This window comes from Neoarius graeffei, chromosome 5 (assembly GCF_027579695.1).
Source record: "Neoarius graeffei isolate fNeoGra1 chromosome 5, fNeoGra1.pri, whole genome shotgun sequence".
Classification (NCBI taxonomy): domain Eukaryota; kingdom Metazoa; phylum Chordata; class Actinopteri; order Siluriformes; family Ariidae; genus Neoarius; species Neoarius graeffei.
In genome coordinates this window covers 18,712,546-18,733,380 of record NC_083573.1, presented here as the reverse complement: position 1 = coordinate 18,733,380, position 20,835 = coordinate 18,712,546, and the positions used below count along the sequence as shown (strand labels likewise).

Here is a 20,835-nt window from a genome sequence, read left to right as displayed (position 1 = left end):
AGATATTCTATGGGGCTTATTTCTGTGCTTTGGCTGGGCCTCTCAAGGATAGAGACTTACAAAACTGTCTTGGCAGTATACTTTATTGTGCTGAAAGGTGAAACTACACCCCATTCTGACATTGTGTCCTTTGGAGCAGGTTTTCTTTAAAGACATTTCTGTATCAGGTTGGTATGTAACAATATATCGTGCAATGATAAATTGTGATACAAATTTATGACTATTTGAATTAATGAAATAAAAAAATGAATTGTGATTATTATCAGGCTGTGTAATCTTAGTTTATTCTAGCTGTAATTGTGTTTAGACAGCAGAGGGCACATTAATGTAAAATAGCAGGAATACACATGACTTTAACATAAGCAGAAGTAACACGGCTCTAAAATGTTTTTTGAAAACATTTTAAAAAAACAGATCTAAAATGGGAAAGAGCTGTTATGTGATTGTGCAAACATTTAACAAGAAAGCGGAGCTCTCTTTATACAGACTGCTGAAAGCTGAAGAAAAAAGCAAATGCTGGTAGAACAAATGTTCATAAAAGTTATTTCTCATAAAAGGAATATTTTAGTTAATAGACTCTATTTTACCTGACCCTTTACAACGTTGCTTTTTTTTTTTGGTAATAAAATTTTCTTCATTTAATTTTTTAAATATCATGGTAGGGCTACAGACTAACTTTTTGCATTGGTTGCACTGGTGCACCTAACTTTTTTTTCATTTGGGTACACCAGCACAAAATTTTGGTGCAATCATCTCATCTCATTATCTCTAGCTGCTTTATCCTGTTCTACAGGGCCGCAGGCAAGCTGGAGCCTATCCCAGCTGACTACGGGCGAAAGGCGGGGTACACCCTGGACAAGTCGCCAGGTCATCACAGGGCTGACACATAGACACAGACAACCATTCACACTCACGTTCACACCTACGGTCAATTTAGAGTCACCAGTTAACCTAACCTGCATGTCTTTGGACTGTGGGGGAAACCGGAGCACCCGGAGGAAACCCACACAGACACGGGGAGAACATGCAAACTCCGCACAGAAAGGCCCTCGCCGGCCACGGGGATCGAACCCAGACCTTCTTGTTGTGAGGCGACAGCGCTAACCACTACACCACCGTGCCGCCCCACTTGCAATCATGAATCATTTAATTTTATTCGTATTATATTTTAACTTGTTGCATGTCTTGTTTCTGCTTGAACTAGAGCTATTGTGGTTATGCCTTGCATTGGCTACACTTACCTTGTGCGTTGGCATGCCCCACCTTGATGTGGCCAATTAATATGTTGACTGGCCTCCCTTTGTGCAAGATACGGCTGTAGGTGATCACGCACTCCTTCGTGGAAATGTCTTTGTCTCCATCAATCATGAATGACGTACATAGAATTCAAGATTTGAACAGACATCTGTTTTTTTTCAAGGTGTCGGCAATTACCCCCAGTGAACTGGGCACATGCAGTGTCATTGCTGTAGGTCAGGTTTACATTTAACCCGTTCTTTTTCATGAGGATGATTTGAGACTTTAATTTAGTAAAAGGCAGCTCTTTTTTGGCTATATTATAAACAGCGTTGAATTTTATCATCTCTGACTCCTCACTGCTTCGGTTTGCTGATGCTGAAATGCTGCGGGGAGGGGGGACACTCTGGGGGTCACACACGTCACGACATAGGATGTGTTTCTTTGAGGTGTTGTGGGGTTTTTTTGTTGTTGTTTTTTTAGCATTTCAATTTGGAATGTTGACACTCCGACAACAAAAGCATTGTTACTGGCCATGCTTTGGCCACATTCTTTGCAGTAAATGCAGTGCATCACATTAGCCATTTTATTGTATCTGAGCCATGGAAACTTGGTTAGCCAATCTTTCCGAAATGCATATATTTTGACCTTTTTATGTTCCGTGGGCTCTGAGTCTGATGCCATTTCTGATGCTGGGCCAGAGTTACTGTTTGGCATCTTTCCAGGGACAGGGAAGACGGATGGTTGAACAGTTGCCTCCGTTTATAGTGTAAGGTCTAGGCTGGAACTTTCAGAGCTGGGGTCAGGCATATGTGTAATGGGTAGCACAGCATTTTTCTTAATGAAAAAAACATCAATTCTTCTTTTCATCTTGAGTTTTCACTTGCTTAGCATGTGTTTTGTTTGTCATTCCAGGATGAGTAGCCTGCCAGTCGCAATTTCAAACATACACAGCAGTGTACAGGAATCTCAGGATCAGAGGCAATCGGGGTGAAGACCTGCCCTTTCTCTCCCTTTGATTGGTTCGGACCTTGATGTCCTTCTTACTTGAGCATGAGTTTGGGGGAAAAGACGTAGTGCTATACACATACGCAGACGTGCAAAAAAAAAACCTGTAAAATGTTAGCCGCACCACTGCCACCAAGGAAAAAATTTAGTCGCACTCGTCAGATTTTTGGTCGCACTCTGGAGCGAAAATGGAAAATCGGAATCATGAATATCGTGACTCAAATTGAATTGTGACTTGCGTGAATTATTACATGCCTAGTATTAAGCTGCTTTTTATTTCTACATCCTTGCCGCTGAGAAGTACCCCCATAGCATAATGCTGCCATCATGGTATTAGTTAGTTAATGAGCAGTTAAGTTTTTGTCTCATCAGTCCAGTGAGTCCTTAAATCCTTTAGTGCTTACCATATGCCTTTTACTCAGGAGTGGCTTCCATCTCGCCACTATACTGGGCTGATTGATGGAGTATTTCTGTGGGTCCTGGTGGTTCCAAAATTCTTCCATTTGACAGTGAAGGAGCCCATTATGCTCCAGGTCTACACACGGACGTCAACAGGAGTCTGTTCTTTGGGGCCAACATGCACTGTGAATTGTGGGACCTTTCCTTGGCCCAACCCCTCTGTTTTCTGCACTCATACATAGGGTAGGGTGTCCCGTTCCTTTTGGGGATCAAGGTGTAGTGGTCATCTCGCCCTCCAACTGGCACTCCAAACAGAGCATTTTCAGATGTGGTAGAAGAAAATTCCCAGAATGCTTTGTGAACCGAGGTACTGTAATATACATGGTTACCGGCGTCTAGAAAAAAGCCCATATGTAGCATGTCTTTGCAAATAATTATACAAAAAAATTTTAAAACCTTTTGAAACATCTTAGATTAATGTAGTTGCAGGGGAATATATAATTAAACAATTATAACAAGCATTTAAGAAAAATTACTATTCATGATGTCAGTAGAACATTATGTAAATGGTGAATTGTGAGTCACAGTACAGTTATTTATTTCCATGTCCAGTGTATGATGCTTGAAAAATGATCGAGCAGTAAATTTTCTGTGCATCGCTGCTTGTCTGCGATCAGTGATGACCAGAAATTTCTATTGGCAGGACTACACTGAAATTGCCAATGTGTGAACATACTTCCTGGCTATTGTCTATAGGTTAATGTGTCTTGTTCTGTCCTGCAAATTTAGTTGGATTTGACACTTTCATGGTTGATAATGGTAGCAAGAAATAGGCTTTGATATAAAAATTTATTGAACTAATTCTACTTTTATTCATCAAACGGAGCACAATTATTACAGCCCATGCAACTAGTAACACCCCACCAATGAATCATCTATGAATTCTATTTTAAAATATTCCATATATTTTCATCTAGTATTTATTATAGAAACCCATGGAAATACAGCCAGTCCCATACACATTTGGACATTAGAAAAGTTATTGTTATTTTAACACAGTAATTTGGATTTGAAATGAAAAGATGAATATATGAGCTCAAAGTGTAGACTTTCAGCTTGAATTTGAGGCTATTAACATCCAGATCTGGTGAACTTAATAGGAATTGCAGCGTTCTATTCTTGCCAGTGACACAGCCATCATTAGGCTGAAAAATGGAAACAAACTCAACAGAGAGATGGCAAAAACATTAGGTATGGCCAAATTTATTGTTCTCTGTGAGCTCAGGGACAACTAAAGGCCAGGAAGACCATGGTAAACAACTGTGGTGGATGATGGAAGAATTTTGTCCCTGGTGAAGAAAAACCCCTTTGCAACAGTTGGCCAGATCAGCAACACCTTCCAAGAAGTAGGTGTATCTGTGACAAAGCCAACATTCAAGACGAGTCTTTACCACAGTAAATACAGAAAATATAAATACAGTAAATACAAAACGTGACCATTGGTAATCCTCAAAAACAGGAAGACCAAGTTAGAATTTGCTAAACTATCTTAAAAAGTTTGTACAGTTCGAGCAATATGTATGGGTTCCAGACCTCAGGCAGTCATTGACTGCAAAGTATTTGCAACTAAGTATTAATAATTACATTGCAATTTATGATTTTTGGTTTATCCTGTTTTGGACTAGTTTCTTACAAAAGGGGAGCCACATATTAAAAAAGTGCTGTAATTCCAACACCATTCACCCGATTTGGATGTAAATACACTTAAAGCTGAAAGTCTGCATTTTCAGCGCTCGACATTTAACTTTTTAATCCACTTGTCCAGTTAGACAAATGGCAAGATTTTTCACTTTTCCTGACCATGACCTTTATTCCTATGTATTTACTAGTTCAGTGAAAGGAAAGTGGTTAACAAAGTTTGTCAAAAGGCAGGTATAGTTATGATAATCATTATGCTTTTAATGATTTATAATTTTTAAATAAAATTCAACAATTAAACAAAAACGATCCAGTGCCCGATTATGGTGCATGTGCTGTTATAATCCATTACTTGATCTGCAGTTATAAGAGTTGAGATTATCATCTTTTTCATTTTCTTTCAAAGAAATGAAACCGAAAGAAAACAAGTTGGACATAGGGGTGACAGAATCACATTGTAAATGAAAACAAACCATAAGTGAGTTCAGCACTGTCATAAAAGTTCCACGAAATATTTTACAACATTTGTGATGGTTAATATGAACCATACAAAAGGAAAAATACAATGAATGTCCAAATGAAATGGAGATTCACCACAGATATTTCTTTTATTGAGGTATTTGATCACCATTTCTCAGATTCCAATGAATTCAAAGTCTATAATTATAAATCTATAATTGGATATTACAACATGATGATTTTTATACACACACACACACACACACACACACACACACACACACACACACACACACACACTTGCTGTACTTGGTTTCCCCAGAGTTTCGTAAACAATAACACGGCCAGATCAATGAAGGGATTGAACTAGTTTTGTTGGGACTTTATTGATGTAACTCTTGAATAATTATTATAAAAATTGTGATTTTCAACAAATATTCAACTTGTCCCATCAGGCAGGCTGATGCAGATTTGGCTTGTCCAGACCAAACATTTGGTTGTCCCGGACAGTCAGACTACCTTTAATGTCCAGCCCTGACTTTCACCTTTGGACCATATTCATGATTTAAATTCAACCCCAATATACTGTGGGAGACCCTGTTGATGTCCAGATATTTATGGACCTGACTGCGTATAAAGAAATAAATCTCTTTACAAGTATGGGATCCTCCTGATGACAGGTGTACATACAGTTATACGAGGCACAAAAATGGCCATTATAATAATATAAAAAAATCACATTGTTACATTAATGATACCTTATGTTTATTGGAGGAAGTAAGAAAAGCATTATGCTTTAATGAGCAGCTCCATTATATATATCAGCCATTCAGCAAATGCTATCATCAAGTAATTCACAATTCCAAACATTTTAAATTTCATTGAATACTGTTTACAAATTACCTCTTCTTAGTGACTAGTGACTTTTAAAATGTTGGCATTTGTTGGATATTTAACAGCTATTCCATGAAATCAAGTTGTGCATGAGCTGATGGCTGGCAAGGCACGTAGCGCCGAGATTGAGTGGAATAACGATTTTATTCTATCCACATTGAGGATGAAATAAAACCTATTCTATCCACAGGTTTTATTTCATCCTCTGTTGGTTCAGCAACATGGTCTGCCATTTTGTTTTTCTCTACTCATAGTATATGAACTGATATCCTAGTAGTAGAGTAGCCAATCAGAGCACGCGATTGCTCATATCCAGTGAATGTGGATAGAATAAAAGCTGATGTTCCATTAATTTGCTTGCCCTTTTCTGGGCCAATTTAGATCCATGGAGTTGTTGTTGTCGTTATTGCATCTAGTGGTCAAAATGGAAACTGCAACAAGCAGTAATGGAGGATTCATGCTGCCCCATGCTTGCTGTTTGTGCATTTTCAGTGAAGGAAAAGCAGCACACAGAACAGTTAATAATTATTGTTGCCAGAGGGCTAATTTAAAATTGGTTTATATCTAATACATTTTTTAATTTATTAAAGCTAATAACTTTTTGCAAGTGTAAGTCAAGACAGTGTGGCTGTGAAGTACAGAACCATTGCTATTGTTAGTACATTAAAAAAAAATGCATGTGCACTTTGGTGACTTTTTTTTTAAACCCATGCAAATGTTGACAAAAAAGAGAAACTGTGTCTCTGTTCTAGTGCTGGAATTATTTTGGGTTAGTTTCAGCTCTTTTGTATGGTTTTGTTTGGAGATGCAGTTGGCTATTTGGGTTGGAAATTTTGCTGAAACCTAGCAAATCTCATTAATGGTATTAGCTCTTCTGTGTTCATCTCACATATAATGACATGATGACAGGAAACACACCTATTGTGTCAGACACAGTATCTCCCTGCAGAAAATAACGACGGACAAAGTGAAGGCTTCAGGCTTCACTTTTTCTGTCGTTATTTTTTGCAGAGAGGTATGAGACATGATGTTGGGAGACTTGGGACGTAGTGGGGAGACATGAAACAAAAATAAAATACCTAGGCCTACATGTTTTAAATTTTATTTATTATCAAAATGTATAACATATGAACTGTATGAACACACAATGCTGGTACAGCAATAGAAAAATGTCAGTTTACCCAAAACCTGACGAGACAAAACAGTTCCATTCTCAAGAAGGAATTAAATAAGCTTAATCATTCATGCAGGTACACGTCCACATGTTTAATAAAAATTTTTTTAAGAATTTTATATTTGTAAACCCCAAGAAAAAATCTTGTAACAGGATCTGACCCAACGATCTCCATCTGGCCATTTTGAAAAAAAAAATCCTTAAAGGTTTTTTTTTCCCTAGAATTAAAGTTTAATAAATAATACTATTTATGGTAACTCTAGGCTACATACTTTAATTCCTAACAAATCCTGGATTCACCAATGTACATTACACCATAGAATGGAGGTGGAGACGAAATAGAAAATACAAGTTTTGGTTGACAAAAATATTGAACTGCACAAACCTTACTGTAGTGTCCAGCTTTGTAGCTCCAAACGAAGTAGATTACTTTAAGGGGCAACATCTAAATTCTGATGTAATCTAAAACCTGATTGGTTGAAATTAATTTATGGGAATACAAACTGTCCTAAGTCTCCCCACTCTACCCTACAGTTGTTACTTGGGACTGTAATATTTCCAGTCAAGTAATGTTGTATATTGAAATATCTTCTTTCTCCTCTCAGATGCACAGAGAGGCAATGTACACGAGTCGAGATGCTCCTCCTCTGATACGTCAGACATCAAACAGTCCATCTATGCCTCCTACTCCACACTCAGTAACTGCTTTGCCTTCACGCATCCCTTTTGGGCTCCGCTCATCAGGGGGAGGAGCCACCATGCCTCGTGAGAGAGCAGGCCACCCACTGGCCACGCCCACCCGCTCAGCTTCACCGTGCCCCAGTGCCATTCTTGAACGGCGTGATGTCAAGCCGGATGAAGATGTCTCTGCCAAAGGCATGGGGAGGGGAGGAGAGGGAATCTACAGTGACCCTTTTCTGTTACATCACCATGCTCCACCTTCAGAAACACTGGACCAAGGCTACCATCGTGCTTCTCTCCGTTCTTATGGCATTTCTGGAATGGCTGTGGAGCCGACAGAGCATCACTCGCTGTTTCGGCAGAAAAGTTGGAAGACTCCACCCCCATCGCCACATAGGATGGGTGAGATGAGGATCATTGACATCCAGGCCAGCCAATCTCAAGGCACTCTGGGTCTTGAAAGATCTTCACCAGTCAGACAATCATTTAGAAAAGAAGGGCCTATTGCTGTGGATAAGGGCAGGAGTACAATGGGGTCCCCTGTGACCTCTGATATTCAGGGTCATGGTCTGCCAGCACCGTCTGTTGAACCTCAGACACGGTAAGTGTGCTTTGGGGAGAAAACAAGGGTGGGGACCTGCATCGATATACTTGAACATGCGTCTCCTTAACATCATACCATTATACATACTAACAATCAGTGCTCTAACTCAATACATTTTTCCACAGCAAACTGTAAGGGAAATAAGTCTGTTTATATAAGAATAACTAACTAAAAATACAAGGTACATACCAACAATATAGGTCCTTCACTGTAAATTCAATTGATCAGTCTCATAAAGTAATCAGTCTCTTTAAGTGATAATAGTCTCATAGAATATCCCCTTTTTATGTTTGTGAGTTTTAATTATAAATTGAAATAAGCTTTAGAATAAGTTAAAAAAATAATAATTAATTAAGAGCCTTAATTTTAGCACAGATAAATAATAGTGGCTTTGTTTCTGAAGGCTTAGTTCTGAATAGCTTGACTTCTTGCAATATCAAAGTAATAGCCAAAAAACAATTAATATGTTTAGTAAAAACATGGTGGAAAAAATAGGTGTTGGTCTTCGTAAGCACAGAGTGAGATTGCTCGTAAAGCTACAGAGAGATCAGTGAGGAAGGGAGACTCTTGGCTGTGTGCGCAATTCCCTTTGTTTAACAGAATGTTGATTTTAAAGGCAGCTTTTATTCAAAATCGGAACAGTTGAGACTATACACACCAATAGTAAGCAATGCTATCGTTTCCTGTCCACATGAACAGTCTATGACCAGAAGCTTGTGGACACGTGACCATCACACTCCTTTGCTGTTATAATGACCTCCACTCTTCTGGGAAGGCTTTCCACTAGTTTTTGAAGTGTGGCTGTGGGGATTTGTGATCATTCATCCAGAAGAGCATTAGTGAGGTCAGGCACTGATGTTGAGTGAGCAAGATCTGGGGCACAATTAATCTCAAAGGTGTTCAGTAGGGTTGAGATCAGGGCTCTGTGCAGGCCACTCGAGTTCTTCCACTCCAACCTTGGCAAACCATGTTTTCATGGACCTTGCTTCATGCCTAGGGACACTGTCATGCTGGAACAGGCTTGGACCTCAACCGGAGCCATTCTGTTGTGGTGGTCCAAACACCAAGGTTAGACCAGAGAGAAATGTGAGCTTTTGCTTTCTGGACATGTGAGAGAATGAACAAAGGCTGGATTCTTGTTTTTGGTAGTGTGAGTGATGTATTGGGTTGTGTGCTTCCGGTAACTGATGGGCATATACTGAAGAAAGGGTGCCCCCTTACTGCAGATGCAGTGTGCCTACAAAACATGTATATCTAATTGCAGTACATCCAAAAGGTATTTGTACAGTGCTTCTACATTGCATGGTGTTAAATGTATAACCCCAATAAAATGGACTTATTACTGTGATGAGGACATCAAAATAATTCTACTTTTAGCATTTTCACATAGATAAGATATTGAAATTTTCTAAAGAAGTTTATAAAACATGCTAGCAACTTTTTTCAAAAAAAAATTACCATGCAAAATCTGTCTACAAACTATCTTCTAATTAAGTTTTTGATAATTGCTGCCTACTAGTTAATAGGTGTCACTGCATCTCTTTAAACTACAGCCTATGAAGTGTTATTAGAGGGCTAACAGTCAAAGCCCTCCTTCACACCCATACAGCGGGGACAGTTAGAGACGGTGCTGTTTGCTCTCTGGACCTGCCTGATCCATCCTGATGTCCTACTTCTGGTTGACCCACTGATGCCCTGCTTTCTGGGCAAGGGGCTCCTGCTGAGGATAGCTTCATAGAGATGGCCTAAAGATACACTTAGAAACAGTGAAGATGGCTTAGGACCACAATTGCCATGATAACTTTAGGACTGCAGTTGTCATGAACAGTTTTTGCCCTCAAGTCTCCATCAATGAATAGTTGATAACTTCATCAAAATAGACTTCATGTTAAAACTATAATGAATTTCCTGCTTACATGATTGTAGAAGCGCTTATGGAAGCAAGTTATTTATAATCACGTTATCTGTTGTTACTTAGATGAGGGTGGGTTCCCTTTTGAGTCTGGTTCCTCTTAAGATTTCTTCCCCTTGACTTCTCAGGGAGTTTTTTTTCTTGCCACTGTCACCTCAGGCTTGCTCATTAGGTATACGTTTATGAATTCATATCGGTAAAATTTATATCCGGAGTTTATCCTCTTTGGACATAATGTATACAATTGTACACATGAAAGTTCCATAGCATTTTTCCTTGTGTCCAAAGGGGTTAAATATTTGCTATACCAAAACAAAAAAACCTGACCTCCTGCTAATAGGGTAAACACTTATCATTCAGCAGTTTATCATCAAAAAATGAAGACCAACACAAGTTTTACTAACTAAATCATTTAATGCTTGCAGTTCAGCTGATATCACCGTGATTATACTATTACTATTGCAACCTGCTGTGCATGCATGCATGGACACACATACAGTTAGTAGTGAGCATGTACATCTGTGTTTGCTGTCTCTCTGCAGAGAGAGAATGAGGGCTATGGAGGAGCAGATAGCCAGTCTGACTGGCCTTGTACAGCATGCTCTACTAAAGGGTCCCAGCATTAACAGAGGTGACAGGGAGCATGCCAGGTAAGCAGGGCAGTCTGGATAGTGTAGTCTAGTATGAGTACTTTGTATAACTACTAACTGTCAGCATGCACTGGCTGCTCACATTAATTCATGGAACTGTGTGAATATTTGTGTTTGTTCTCATGTAACCCAGTGTTATGTTATACATTTGTCATGTTTTTGTATGTTTGTATTATGCTGTATTTCTGTTATTTCAGTGACAGATCAGTGAAGTCAGGATCACCTGTTCACAGCACATCTAGTACAGGTCAGAGATCTCATTCTCTACTTTTCATTAACTCTTTGTCTTTGGTTTCTTGCTTATTGTTTTTCTTTATCTAGTCTTCCTTTCCATGTCTAGCTACACATGAACTATGTAATAGTGATGCACGTTAACCCTCTGGGGTCAAGAGCTTCACTGGTGAAGCTCAACAGGTTTAGAATGAGTAGTTCATGTATTTAGATAAATATCTTCAAGTTTTTCATCATCCAAGCATGATAAACATATTGACAAACTTTACACTTTTCTATGTGTCCACTGCCAAATAATAATATAGTTTTTAAATTATCTGAATTAGTTGAAACAAAACTTGTCACCTTACTCCGTCACACTTGAGTCAGAGTACTGAGTGCACGCTTGTGCATTTATAAAAGACTATTCACATGGCAACAGCATGTTAATCACTTTCACTCTTTCAGTTTCGATTGGTTTCTCTTTCATGGTGGGAACACCCACTGTAAACGGGATAAAATCTGTCAGACATAATTTAGGCTATTTGGAGGTAAAACTTGTTGCAAGATGGCACGCGGATTTTATGCGCTTCGGAAGATTCAGGACAGCGATTCATTTAATGATTCAGGACAACAAATCAATCATGATTCATTTCATGATTCAGGACAGCGATTCAATTCAATCTTGAGAACTGCGACACTGATGATGAGCAGTGCCCTTTTTTAAAAAAAAAAAAAACTTCGACTCAATCCAGCCAAAGATCAACTTGAGTAAGTGTAAATATTTCTTCTATTTATTATGAGCAGATCTGTTGATATGCATGCACTGTAGTGCATACACAGGAAAAATGACTGAGCATATTTTTTCAGAGTTGAAAGTATTTTCCTCAAAAATAGTTAATTTTGCTCCATTTTGAATTTAGAGAGTAACATTTGGAGTTGAAGTGGGAGCAAAATTAGAGTAATTGTGTAACAGAGTTGGTTATGGTTCTGAACTGAGTAAAATAGTAGAAGAGTTAATTTCAAGACACACTGAATAAAGTCAAATACCAGATAAATGAAGATGTTGTAAAAAGCAGTTTGAGAACGGTGTTGGAATGTGTGGAAAAAAATTACCTTACCCATTGTGACTTGACCTGATGGGATTAAGAAATGGCAGAGGGAGGGGTTTTCACTCTTCTCATTGGAATGGAATAGAAATTTTTTTACACTTCTCATTGAATATCCCTCCCACTGCCAACCCTTTATCCCAAAACAATAGGACATAAATTTTTTGATGGCCACTTAATTGTCCAAATAAATGGAGCAGATTTAAGGTTTTGTGCTTGATACATTCCTTAGACTGAACAGAATCACCTCAAGTGACCAAAACAGTTCGACACAATGGGTAAGGTCATGTTTTTTTTTCCACCCATTCCAACATGGTTCTAAAACTGCTTTTTACATCTTCAATTATGTTTTTTTTTTTAAATTATCATTTATTTATTTATTTATTTATTTATTTTTTATAAAGTACAATCATGACTGACATACTACATAGATATTATTGTAGCTGAACTTGTGCTAAATACAAAAAAGTCATATGACTTTGAAAATACTGCTTAGATTTGTTGAAATTGACAACAAGATCAGAGCATGCCAAAATCATTAGAGTGCCAGAAAATACCCTCAGACCCCAAAGGGTTAGAATGCAGAGCCCACCAACAGAAGGCATAAATGCATGCCAGCAATCTATCTCATACAAAAATGCAGTGTATCGGGTGTTCTTCCACTCGCTACACACAGCACAGTGGGTGGTAAAAGAGAGCAACTGGACTTGCTTGAAGATTCTTGAAGACGTTTCACCTCTCATCCGAAAGGCTTCTTCAGTTCTGTCTGACTGGTAGGGAGCATCACCTGATGCTCCCTACCAGTCAGACAGAACTGAAGAAGCCTTTCGGATGAGAGGTGAAACGTCTTCAAGAATCATCAAGCAAGTCCAGTTGCCCTCTTTTACCACCCACAGTTTACCATGACCTGGATGACTGAGAATCTTCACAGACGTACACAGAGCGCACACACAGTATAAGTTATCAGATAAACATGTACACACAGTTATACTTTCACTCTCATGCAAATGCATGCTGGTACAAGCATGGTGCCAAGTCATGACTCATAATGAAATCATTATTGGCCAACAGATTTCAAGTATTAGGTTTAACTCCTAACACAGTATCTGATTTCAGGTGTATTCATGTGTGTGTAACAATTTAATGCACATACTGAGTTTATACAGGTACAGCATTTTGCAGAAGTATTCACCTCTTATATTTCAAGAATTGACACAAAATAACCCATAATACTGAAGTACGGGGGGAAATTAATATGGTTTTCCAAATTATTTAAAACTCAAAGATGTAAAAATTGTGATTGCATACCTGTTCAGTAAGTTGCTATGAAAACTCCTAAATTGTTTTTTGTAACCAGTTGCCATCAACTTTTATGGTGTCATGTGATCTCTGTATAAATACACCTGTTCCTGGAAGGCCATCCACTCTGAAGGAACTGGAGAAATCCACAGCTCAGAGAGAAGAAACTGTTCACAAGACAGCTATAGCTGTAGTCAAGACGACCATAAGCTGTTCAACTTAAATTGACTAGAATATAAAAATCAGAGGCTGTAGTTTAAAGGGGTACCAAATATAATGTATACAGTTGCTGATGTGACAAAGTAACGTATTCTTAAGTATTCTATCAAATTTATATACTAGAAAACAACAAAATATCTTGGTAATTGTAAATATAATACTTTATACGCTAAACCGCACAAGAGTCGCCATTTTTAAAAGACCGTGACGTCAGCGCTACCCACTGCACTAGCAGAACTCTCCAAAATAGAGGAGATAAGCGTGTAATCATGGTGTCGGGCGCATCAAGTGAAAGCGACAGCTCTGTCGAATCATACGAAGAGATCCCGCAAGACACACTGCAAGCAGGCTATGGCTTAGAAGGGTACCAGTTTGAACCTAGGAGAGGTACTATGTAGTGGAAGTTCATTATGTCTAACTATTAAAGCTATTTTAAGTTCGTTTCTTAAGACAAGGATTTTTTAAGATGTTACCTTGTTGACAGTTTCGGCGAGAATCTTCCGCCTTCTTCAAAACAGTCACCAGATGTCAAGTGGTGACGTGCCTTATCAGCTGATGTTACGCTACGGCGCCGTGAACGTCCCGCCCAATTTGACAGGTAGTTCACGCCTCCTGCTGTCAGGTCGCTCCCCCAGGACACATCTGGTGACTGTTTTGAAGAAGGCGGAAGATTCTTGCCGAAACTGTCAACAAGGTAACATCTTAAAAAATCCTTGTCTTAAGAAACGAACTTAAAATAGCTAGGAGAGGTACTCTCAACTCCGGTGATGAAATAAGAGAAGAAAGCTCGGATGACGGCGAGGATGAGACTGATGCTGACCATGGGCGTGGCGAGCGTGGGGCAGAGCGTCTGCGTGCAGGTGACACGGCGTGGTGCTCGTGCGGAAAATGTAACGTGGAGTTGCTCACGAGTCCAGCAGAATTTATTTGCTACAATGAGATAGGCGCCACCCGTGGACTTGCGAAATCGTCGCAAGAGGCAGAAACAAGTATTTCACACGTGCTATTCCCAACCTCAATGAGCCAACACAACTGGGCACATACATACGTCATGAGTGTTACGCAGAGAAAATGAACGTGCATTCTGATTGGATAAAATTAATATCATGGCGGGCTGTTCAAACTGCGGAAATAGTTTGCTCGAGCTACTTTCAAAACACTATAACTTTCCAACCTTAGAACAAAAAACTTTTGTAAGTCTTGAATAAGATTCGTTAATGTGTGTTTTATTGTTATGTTTACTCTATATATTGCCCTCTGTTCCCCTTTAAATATCCTTTCCATAAGCTTGTTGCATGTTCAGGAAGAAAATGAAACATTGATCATTTGTAGCAAAAATAGCATTACATTTAGCATTTTAGGTGGCAGTATATTTATTTAAAATTAACATTTGTCCTGTTCTCTCTCTCCCTCAGCTAGTTTTGTTTCTCTCAGAAATAGATCATTTTATGAAGGAAGAAAGCATCATAATGTGTTACAATTTCCATCTGATGTTGTGTTCTTGATCTTATACTGGTACGGTCTGGTTATACACATGAAAGTGCTAGAAAAATGATTGATTTTTCACATTCTAAAAATTGTATGAAACCAGAACATTAATTGTGGTGAGTATTCCTTGTTTGTGGATGTACATGTTTCCACACCTTATTGCCTAAGGCAGTCTGTTTGTAGGCTAACAGGATGGACTGTACTGACAAACAGACTTTTGCTTCTATAAACTTGGTGTCCACAGCTCATTTATGTAGCTAGTCATGTCCATAAGCGTTTGGACAGGGACACAATTTTTGTAATTTTACCTCTGTATACCATCATAATGGATTTGAAATTAATCAAGTATCCAATCAGCCAGTCATGTGGCAGCAGCACAGTGCATAAAATCATGTATATACAGGTCAGAGTTTCAGTTAATTGGCTTGCTGTATGCTAATGTGAGGGATGCATACAGAGTCATACTCCTCCCCCCCACTAGGGAAGTCTGACCACAACCTGGTTTGTCTACAGCCGAAGTACACCCCCCTGGTCCAAAGGCACCAACGTCGTGGGCTGGTTGAACCGGTTGAAGAAGTCATTCAACTCGTTCGCCCTCTCCACTGTCCCCTCAATGACTCTGGTCTTTGTGTTGTGGCCTGTGATGGTTTTCACACCTTCCCAGACCTCCCTCATGCTGTTCTCCTTCAGCTTCTGCTCCACCTTTCTCCTGTAGCTGTCCTTAGCTTCCCTCACGCAGCATTTCACCTCCTGCTGTGCTGCTTTCATTGCCTCCCTGTTCCTGAAGACGGCCTTCTTCCTGTTGAGGACAGCTTTGACTTCCTGTGTTACCCATGGCTTGTTATTAGGGTAACACCGTACAGTCTTAGCAGGGGAAACCACATCTGCACAGAAGTTGAGGTAATCTGTCAGACAGTGTGTCAGCCCCTCTATGTCCTCACAGTGTGGGCTAAGTAGCACATCCCAGTCTGTGGTGTCATAGCAGTCTCTGAGGGGATCTTCCATTTCAGGGGACCACCTCCTGATGGAGCTAGTTGTTGCAGGCTGCCTTTGAACTTCAGCTGTAGACGAACCAGGTTGTGGTCAGACTTCCCTAGTGGGGGGAGGGGTGTGACTCTGTATGCATCCCTCACATTAGCATACAGCAAGTCAATTGTCCTGTTGTTCCTAGTTGGACAGTTCACAGCCTGGTAAAAAGTGGCCAAAGTATAGTCCAAAGTAGCATGATTAAAGTCCCCAGAAATGATGATAAATGTCTCAGGGTGCTGTGTCTGCAGCCTTGCTGTGACGGAGTGAATCCTCTCACATGCAGCAGCTGCTTCTGCCCTTGGAGGGATGTAAACATAGATGATCGCGTGACTGAACTCCCTCGGCAGATAATATGGCTGCAGGCTAACTGCTAGTAGCTCCAAGTCCGGGCAACATAAGACTGTCTTTACGGAGATGTGTCCCGGGTTACACCAGCGGTTGTTCACGTAAATGATGAGTCCCCCACCTTTGCCTTTCCCGCATGCTTTAGTGTCTCTGTCGGCTCTCACAGCAGTGAATCCCCGCAGGTCCACGTTAGCATCCGGTACAAGGTGTGTTAGCCATGTCTCCATAAAAATAAATAAGCTGCTCTCCCGGTAAATCGGCGGATTGTTCAGTGCGGATAGCTCGTCGACTTTATTCGGCAGCGAGTTCACATTCCCCATGATAACAGAGGGAATGGATGGTTTGTAGCACCGCCGGTTGTCCGCTAGCCTAGCCTTTAGCTTAGCCCCGGCTTTGCAGCCCCTGGGTTTCTTCCTCAGGTCCGCTGGGATGGGGTGTCATATCCCAGCTCGTCCCATTGTTTTCAGGACCAGCTGCTCCTCTCTCAAATAAGAGAGAAAAATGGCTCCTGGTTGTGTGTTAAAGTTAAAAATATCCATGGGATATGAAGAAAAACACACTATGTCTTCGTAAGAAGAGCAGAAAGTAAAAAGGTGGAAAAAAAGAGGTTAAAAGAGCTAAAAACTACAGAGCTACTGGAGAGGCAGCCATCTCACACAGTGTCCCACAAATAATAACATCTGCAGGAAATTCCTGTGGATGTTCTATCAGTCCGTGGTCGCCAGTGTCCTGTTTTACACCGTGGTGTCCTGGGGGGGCAGCACATCCAAGAAGGACACATCCAGGCTGGACAAACTGATCAGGCGGGCCGGCTCTGTGATCGGCATGAAGCTGGACTCTCTGGTGACGGTGGCAGAGAAGAGGTCTATGGACAAAATACTGAACATCATGGACAATGCCGGTCACCCTCTGCACATCGTCATCAGCAACCAGAGGAGCCTGTTCAGTGACACAATGCTCCTTCCCAAGTGCAGGACTAACAGACTTAAAAACTCCTTTGTCCCTCATGCCATCAGGCTGTACAGCTCCTCTCTGGGGGGGAGGGGGGTAACAGGAGGACAGAGGATGGGAAGGAGCAGTAGCCTAGCCTTACTAATAAGCAATACTGGACAATGTGCAATATAATGTGCAATACCTCTTCTGCTGGACTTTCCCCCCCCCCCTTCCTTAATTATATATATAATATATAATTATAATATATATTATAATATATATAATATATAAATTAAATAATTTAATTTATCTAGAAGGGCGGCACGGTGGTGTAGTGGTTAGCGCTGTCGCCTCACAGCAAGAAGGTCCTGGGTTCGAGCCCCGGGGCCGGCGAGGGCCTTTCTGTGTGGAGTTGGCATGTTCTCCCCGTGTCCGCGTGGGTTTCCTCCAGGTGCTCCGGTTTCCCCCACAGTCCCAAGACATGCAGGTTAGGTTAACTGGTGACTCTAAGTTGACCGTAGGTGTGAATGTGAGTGTGAATGGTTGTCTGTGTCTATGTGTCAGCCCTGTGATGACCTGGCGACTTGTCCAGGGTGTACCCCGCCTTTCGCCCGTAGTCAGCTGGGATAGGCTCCAGCTTGCCTGCGACCCTGTAGAAGGATAAAGCGGCAAGAGATAATGAGATGGGATGAGAATTTATCTAGAAGTTTTTCTCTATTTCTATTCTTCGTTTATCCTGTAATGATGCTACTGGAATTTTAATTTCCCTGAGGGAACCTGCCCAAAGGGATCAATAAAGTTCTATCTAATCTAATGTAATGTTCAGAGTTAGTCATCAGAATGAAGCAAAATGTGATCTCTGTGGCTTTAACTATGGCATGATTCTTGGTGCCAGATGAAGTTCTTGATCTGTACTTGCATGATTTTATGCATTGTGCTGCTGCCATATGATTGGCGCTGACAGGAGCAGGTGTTCCTATTAAAGTGGATGGTGAGTGTATGTATATGTACAGTACCAGTCCAAAGTTTGAACACACCTACTCGTAGTGTTTTTTTCTGTATTTTGACTATTTTCTACATTGTAGAGCAATACTGAAGACATCAAAACTATGAAACAACATGGAACATGTACAGAATTATGTGGTCAACAAAAAAACTGTTTAAAACAAAATGGTTCATATTTTAGATTCTTCAAAGTAGCCACTGTTTACCTTGATGACTCTTTGCACACTATCGGCATTATCTTAATCAGCTTCATGAGGTAGTCACCTGGAATGCTTTTCAATTAACAGATGTGTCTTGTCAAAAGTTAATTAGTGGAATTTCTTGTATTTTTAATGTGTTTAAGATCATCAAAGAGTAAATAGTAAATAATACAGTAAATAGCCCTATGCGACAACCATAGTATTCCATTACAATGAATAGCTCTTGACTGTCTACCCTTCATATGAACCCTAGGTTTTGCCTGTGAAGACTGCATTACGTTTGTTATTAAAACAGATAAACTAGCATGAAGACCAGAGAGCTGTCTATGGAGAAAAATGCAAGCCATTTTTCTCCATTAATTTTTCAAATTAATCAGAAGCATTGCACAAGCATTGTGCATAGCTGGTGCAACCATTTGGAATGTTCTGAAAGACAGAAACCACCAGTGCATTAATAATCAGGCATGGAATGAGTCGGCCAAGGAAAACAACAGCAGTGGATGATAGAAATGTGAGAGCTGTGAAGAAAAATCCAAAAACAGCAATCAGTGAAGGCACCAACAACTTCCACGGGGCAGAGGTGAAGGTAGTCACACTATGCATGCAGCTCCTGAGATACCAGTGAACCTGACCACTTCCACTGTCTGGACCAGCCGGATCCATATATTGATGCCCTATATCTGGTTGGAGCGCTCATCTCTTTACTCCTGCTGAGGATGGCCCCATATGGAAAGCCTAAAGATGCACCTAGAAACCATGAAGATGGAATTTATGTATTTCTATATAGATTTTGGAATTTATATATTTCTGTAAAATAGCTTCGTGACAATGACTATTGTTAGAAGCGCTATGCAGATAAAATTGAATTGAAGGTATCACAATCCACAGTTCAAAGACTCAGAGAACAGAAATATAAAGGTCATATCACAAGAGTCAAACTACTCATCGGCAGGCAGGATCAGAAGGCCTGAATGGAATTTTCAAAGAAATACAGAGATGAGCAAACATTCTTGAACAGAGTTTTATGGATTGAGGAGACCAATATTAACTTTTCCCAAACTGTGGAGAAAGAACAGATGTGCTTGTGATCCAAAGCAAACAAGCTCACCGGTCAAGCATGGTGAAGGTAGTCTCATGACTTCGGGCTTGCATGGCTGTTTCTGGAACAGATTGACTAATCTTTATTGATGATGTGAGTCATGATGGTAGCAGCAGAATTAATTCAGAAATCTACAGAAACATAGTCTCCCCAGTTTATGCAGAAATGCGTCCAATTTAATTGGGAGGAACTTCATCATGCAGCAAGACAATGACCCAAAACACACACCAACACAGCAAAGGACTTCATCGGGGTAAAAAGTGGAAGGTTTTCGACTGGCCAAGTCAATCACCAGATCTTATCCCATGTTAGTGTGCATTTTAACTCCTGAAGAGGAGTTAAACTCGATAAAGCAACAACTGAAAGAGGCTGTGGTACAAGCCTGGAAAAGCATCACAAAAGACAAATGCAACAGTTGATGTCAGTGGGTTACAAACTTGGTGTTAGTTACTTTAATTTTCTTTAAGACTATCTGGTCCTATAATTTAGCTTACTTAAAAGTCGGGTGGTCTATCATCAGAGGTGTCATGTTCTCAAGTTGTTTGATAAATCTCAATGTAAATAACAGGAAATGAAAGCTGAAATTCTAATCTGTCATTATATTCATCTCAACCCCAAATGTTTTGAGTTGTACAAAAACCAAAATAATTGTCCTTACAATTCCAGTACTTTCAGAGGTGGGTGTGTGTGTGTGTGTGTGTGTGTGTGTGTGTGTGTGTGTGTGTGTGTGTGTGTGTGCACGCGCATATATATAAGGTTGATTTAGTTTGTGAACACCTGACAATCACACCCATTTTTTTGGGCCTTCCCTAAACCCTTGTCACAAAATTGGAAACACAAAATTCAGTGGAACCAAGGGGCTTCAACCAGAATGACAATGCACCTGTGCACAAAGCAAGGTCCATAAAAGCGTGGTTTGCCAAGATTGTAATGGAAGAAATTGAGTAGCCTTCACAGAGCCCTGACCTCAACACTCTTAGGATGAACTGGAACACTGACTGTGCACCAGGCCTTGCTTTCTCAACATCACTGCCCAACCTCTCTAATGCTCTTGTGGCTGAAGGAGCACAAAGCCTCACAGCCACATTCCAAAATCTAGTGCAACGCCTTCTCAGAAAAATGGAGGCTGTTAGAGCAGCAAAAGGGGGACCAAATTTGGAATAGGATGTTCCACAAGAACAAGC

At 40.3% G+C, this 20,835-nt stretch overlaps 1 protein-coding gene across 16 annotated transcripts in view; it reads left to right on the top strand.

Annotated features, from left to right (window-relative positions):
- The window catches only part of si:ch211-285f17.1 (sickle tail protein homolog), a 422,785-nt gene that overhangs the window by 337,190 nt on the left and 64,760 nt on the right, over positions 1–20,835 (top strand). For 15 of the 16 annotated variants that reach the window (XM_060921371.1, XM_060921379.1, XM_060921372.1 and 12 more), the window contains 3 exons: positions 7,474–8,150; positions 10,608–10,715; positions 10,913–10,962. In XM_060921371.1, coding sequence (XP_060777354.1) covers positions 7,474–8,150; positions 10,608–10,715; positions 10,913–10,962 — 835 coding nt within the window. The remainder of the gene's footprint in view (positions 1–7,473; positions 8,151–10,607; positions 10,716–10,912; positions 10,963–20,835) is intronic. The other variant, XM_060921375.1, reaches the window with a different exon arrangement.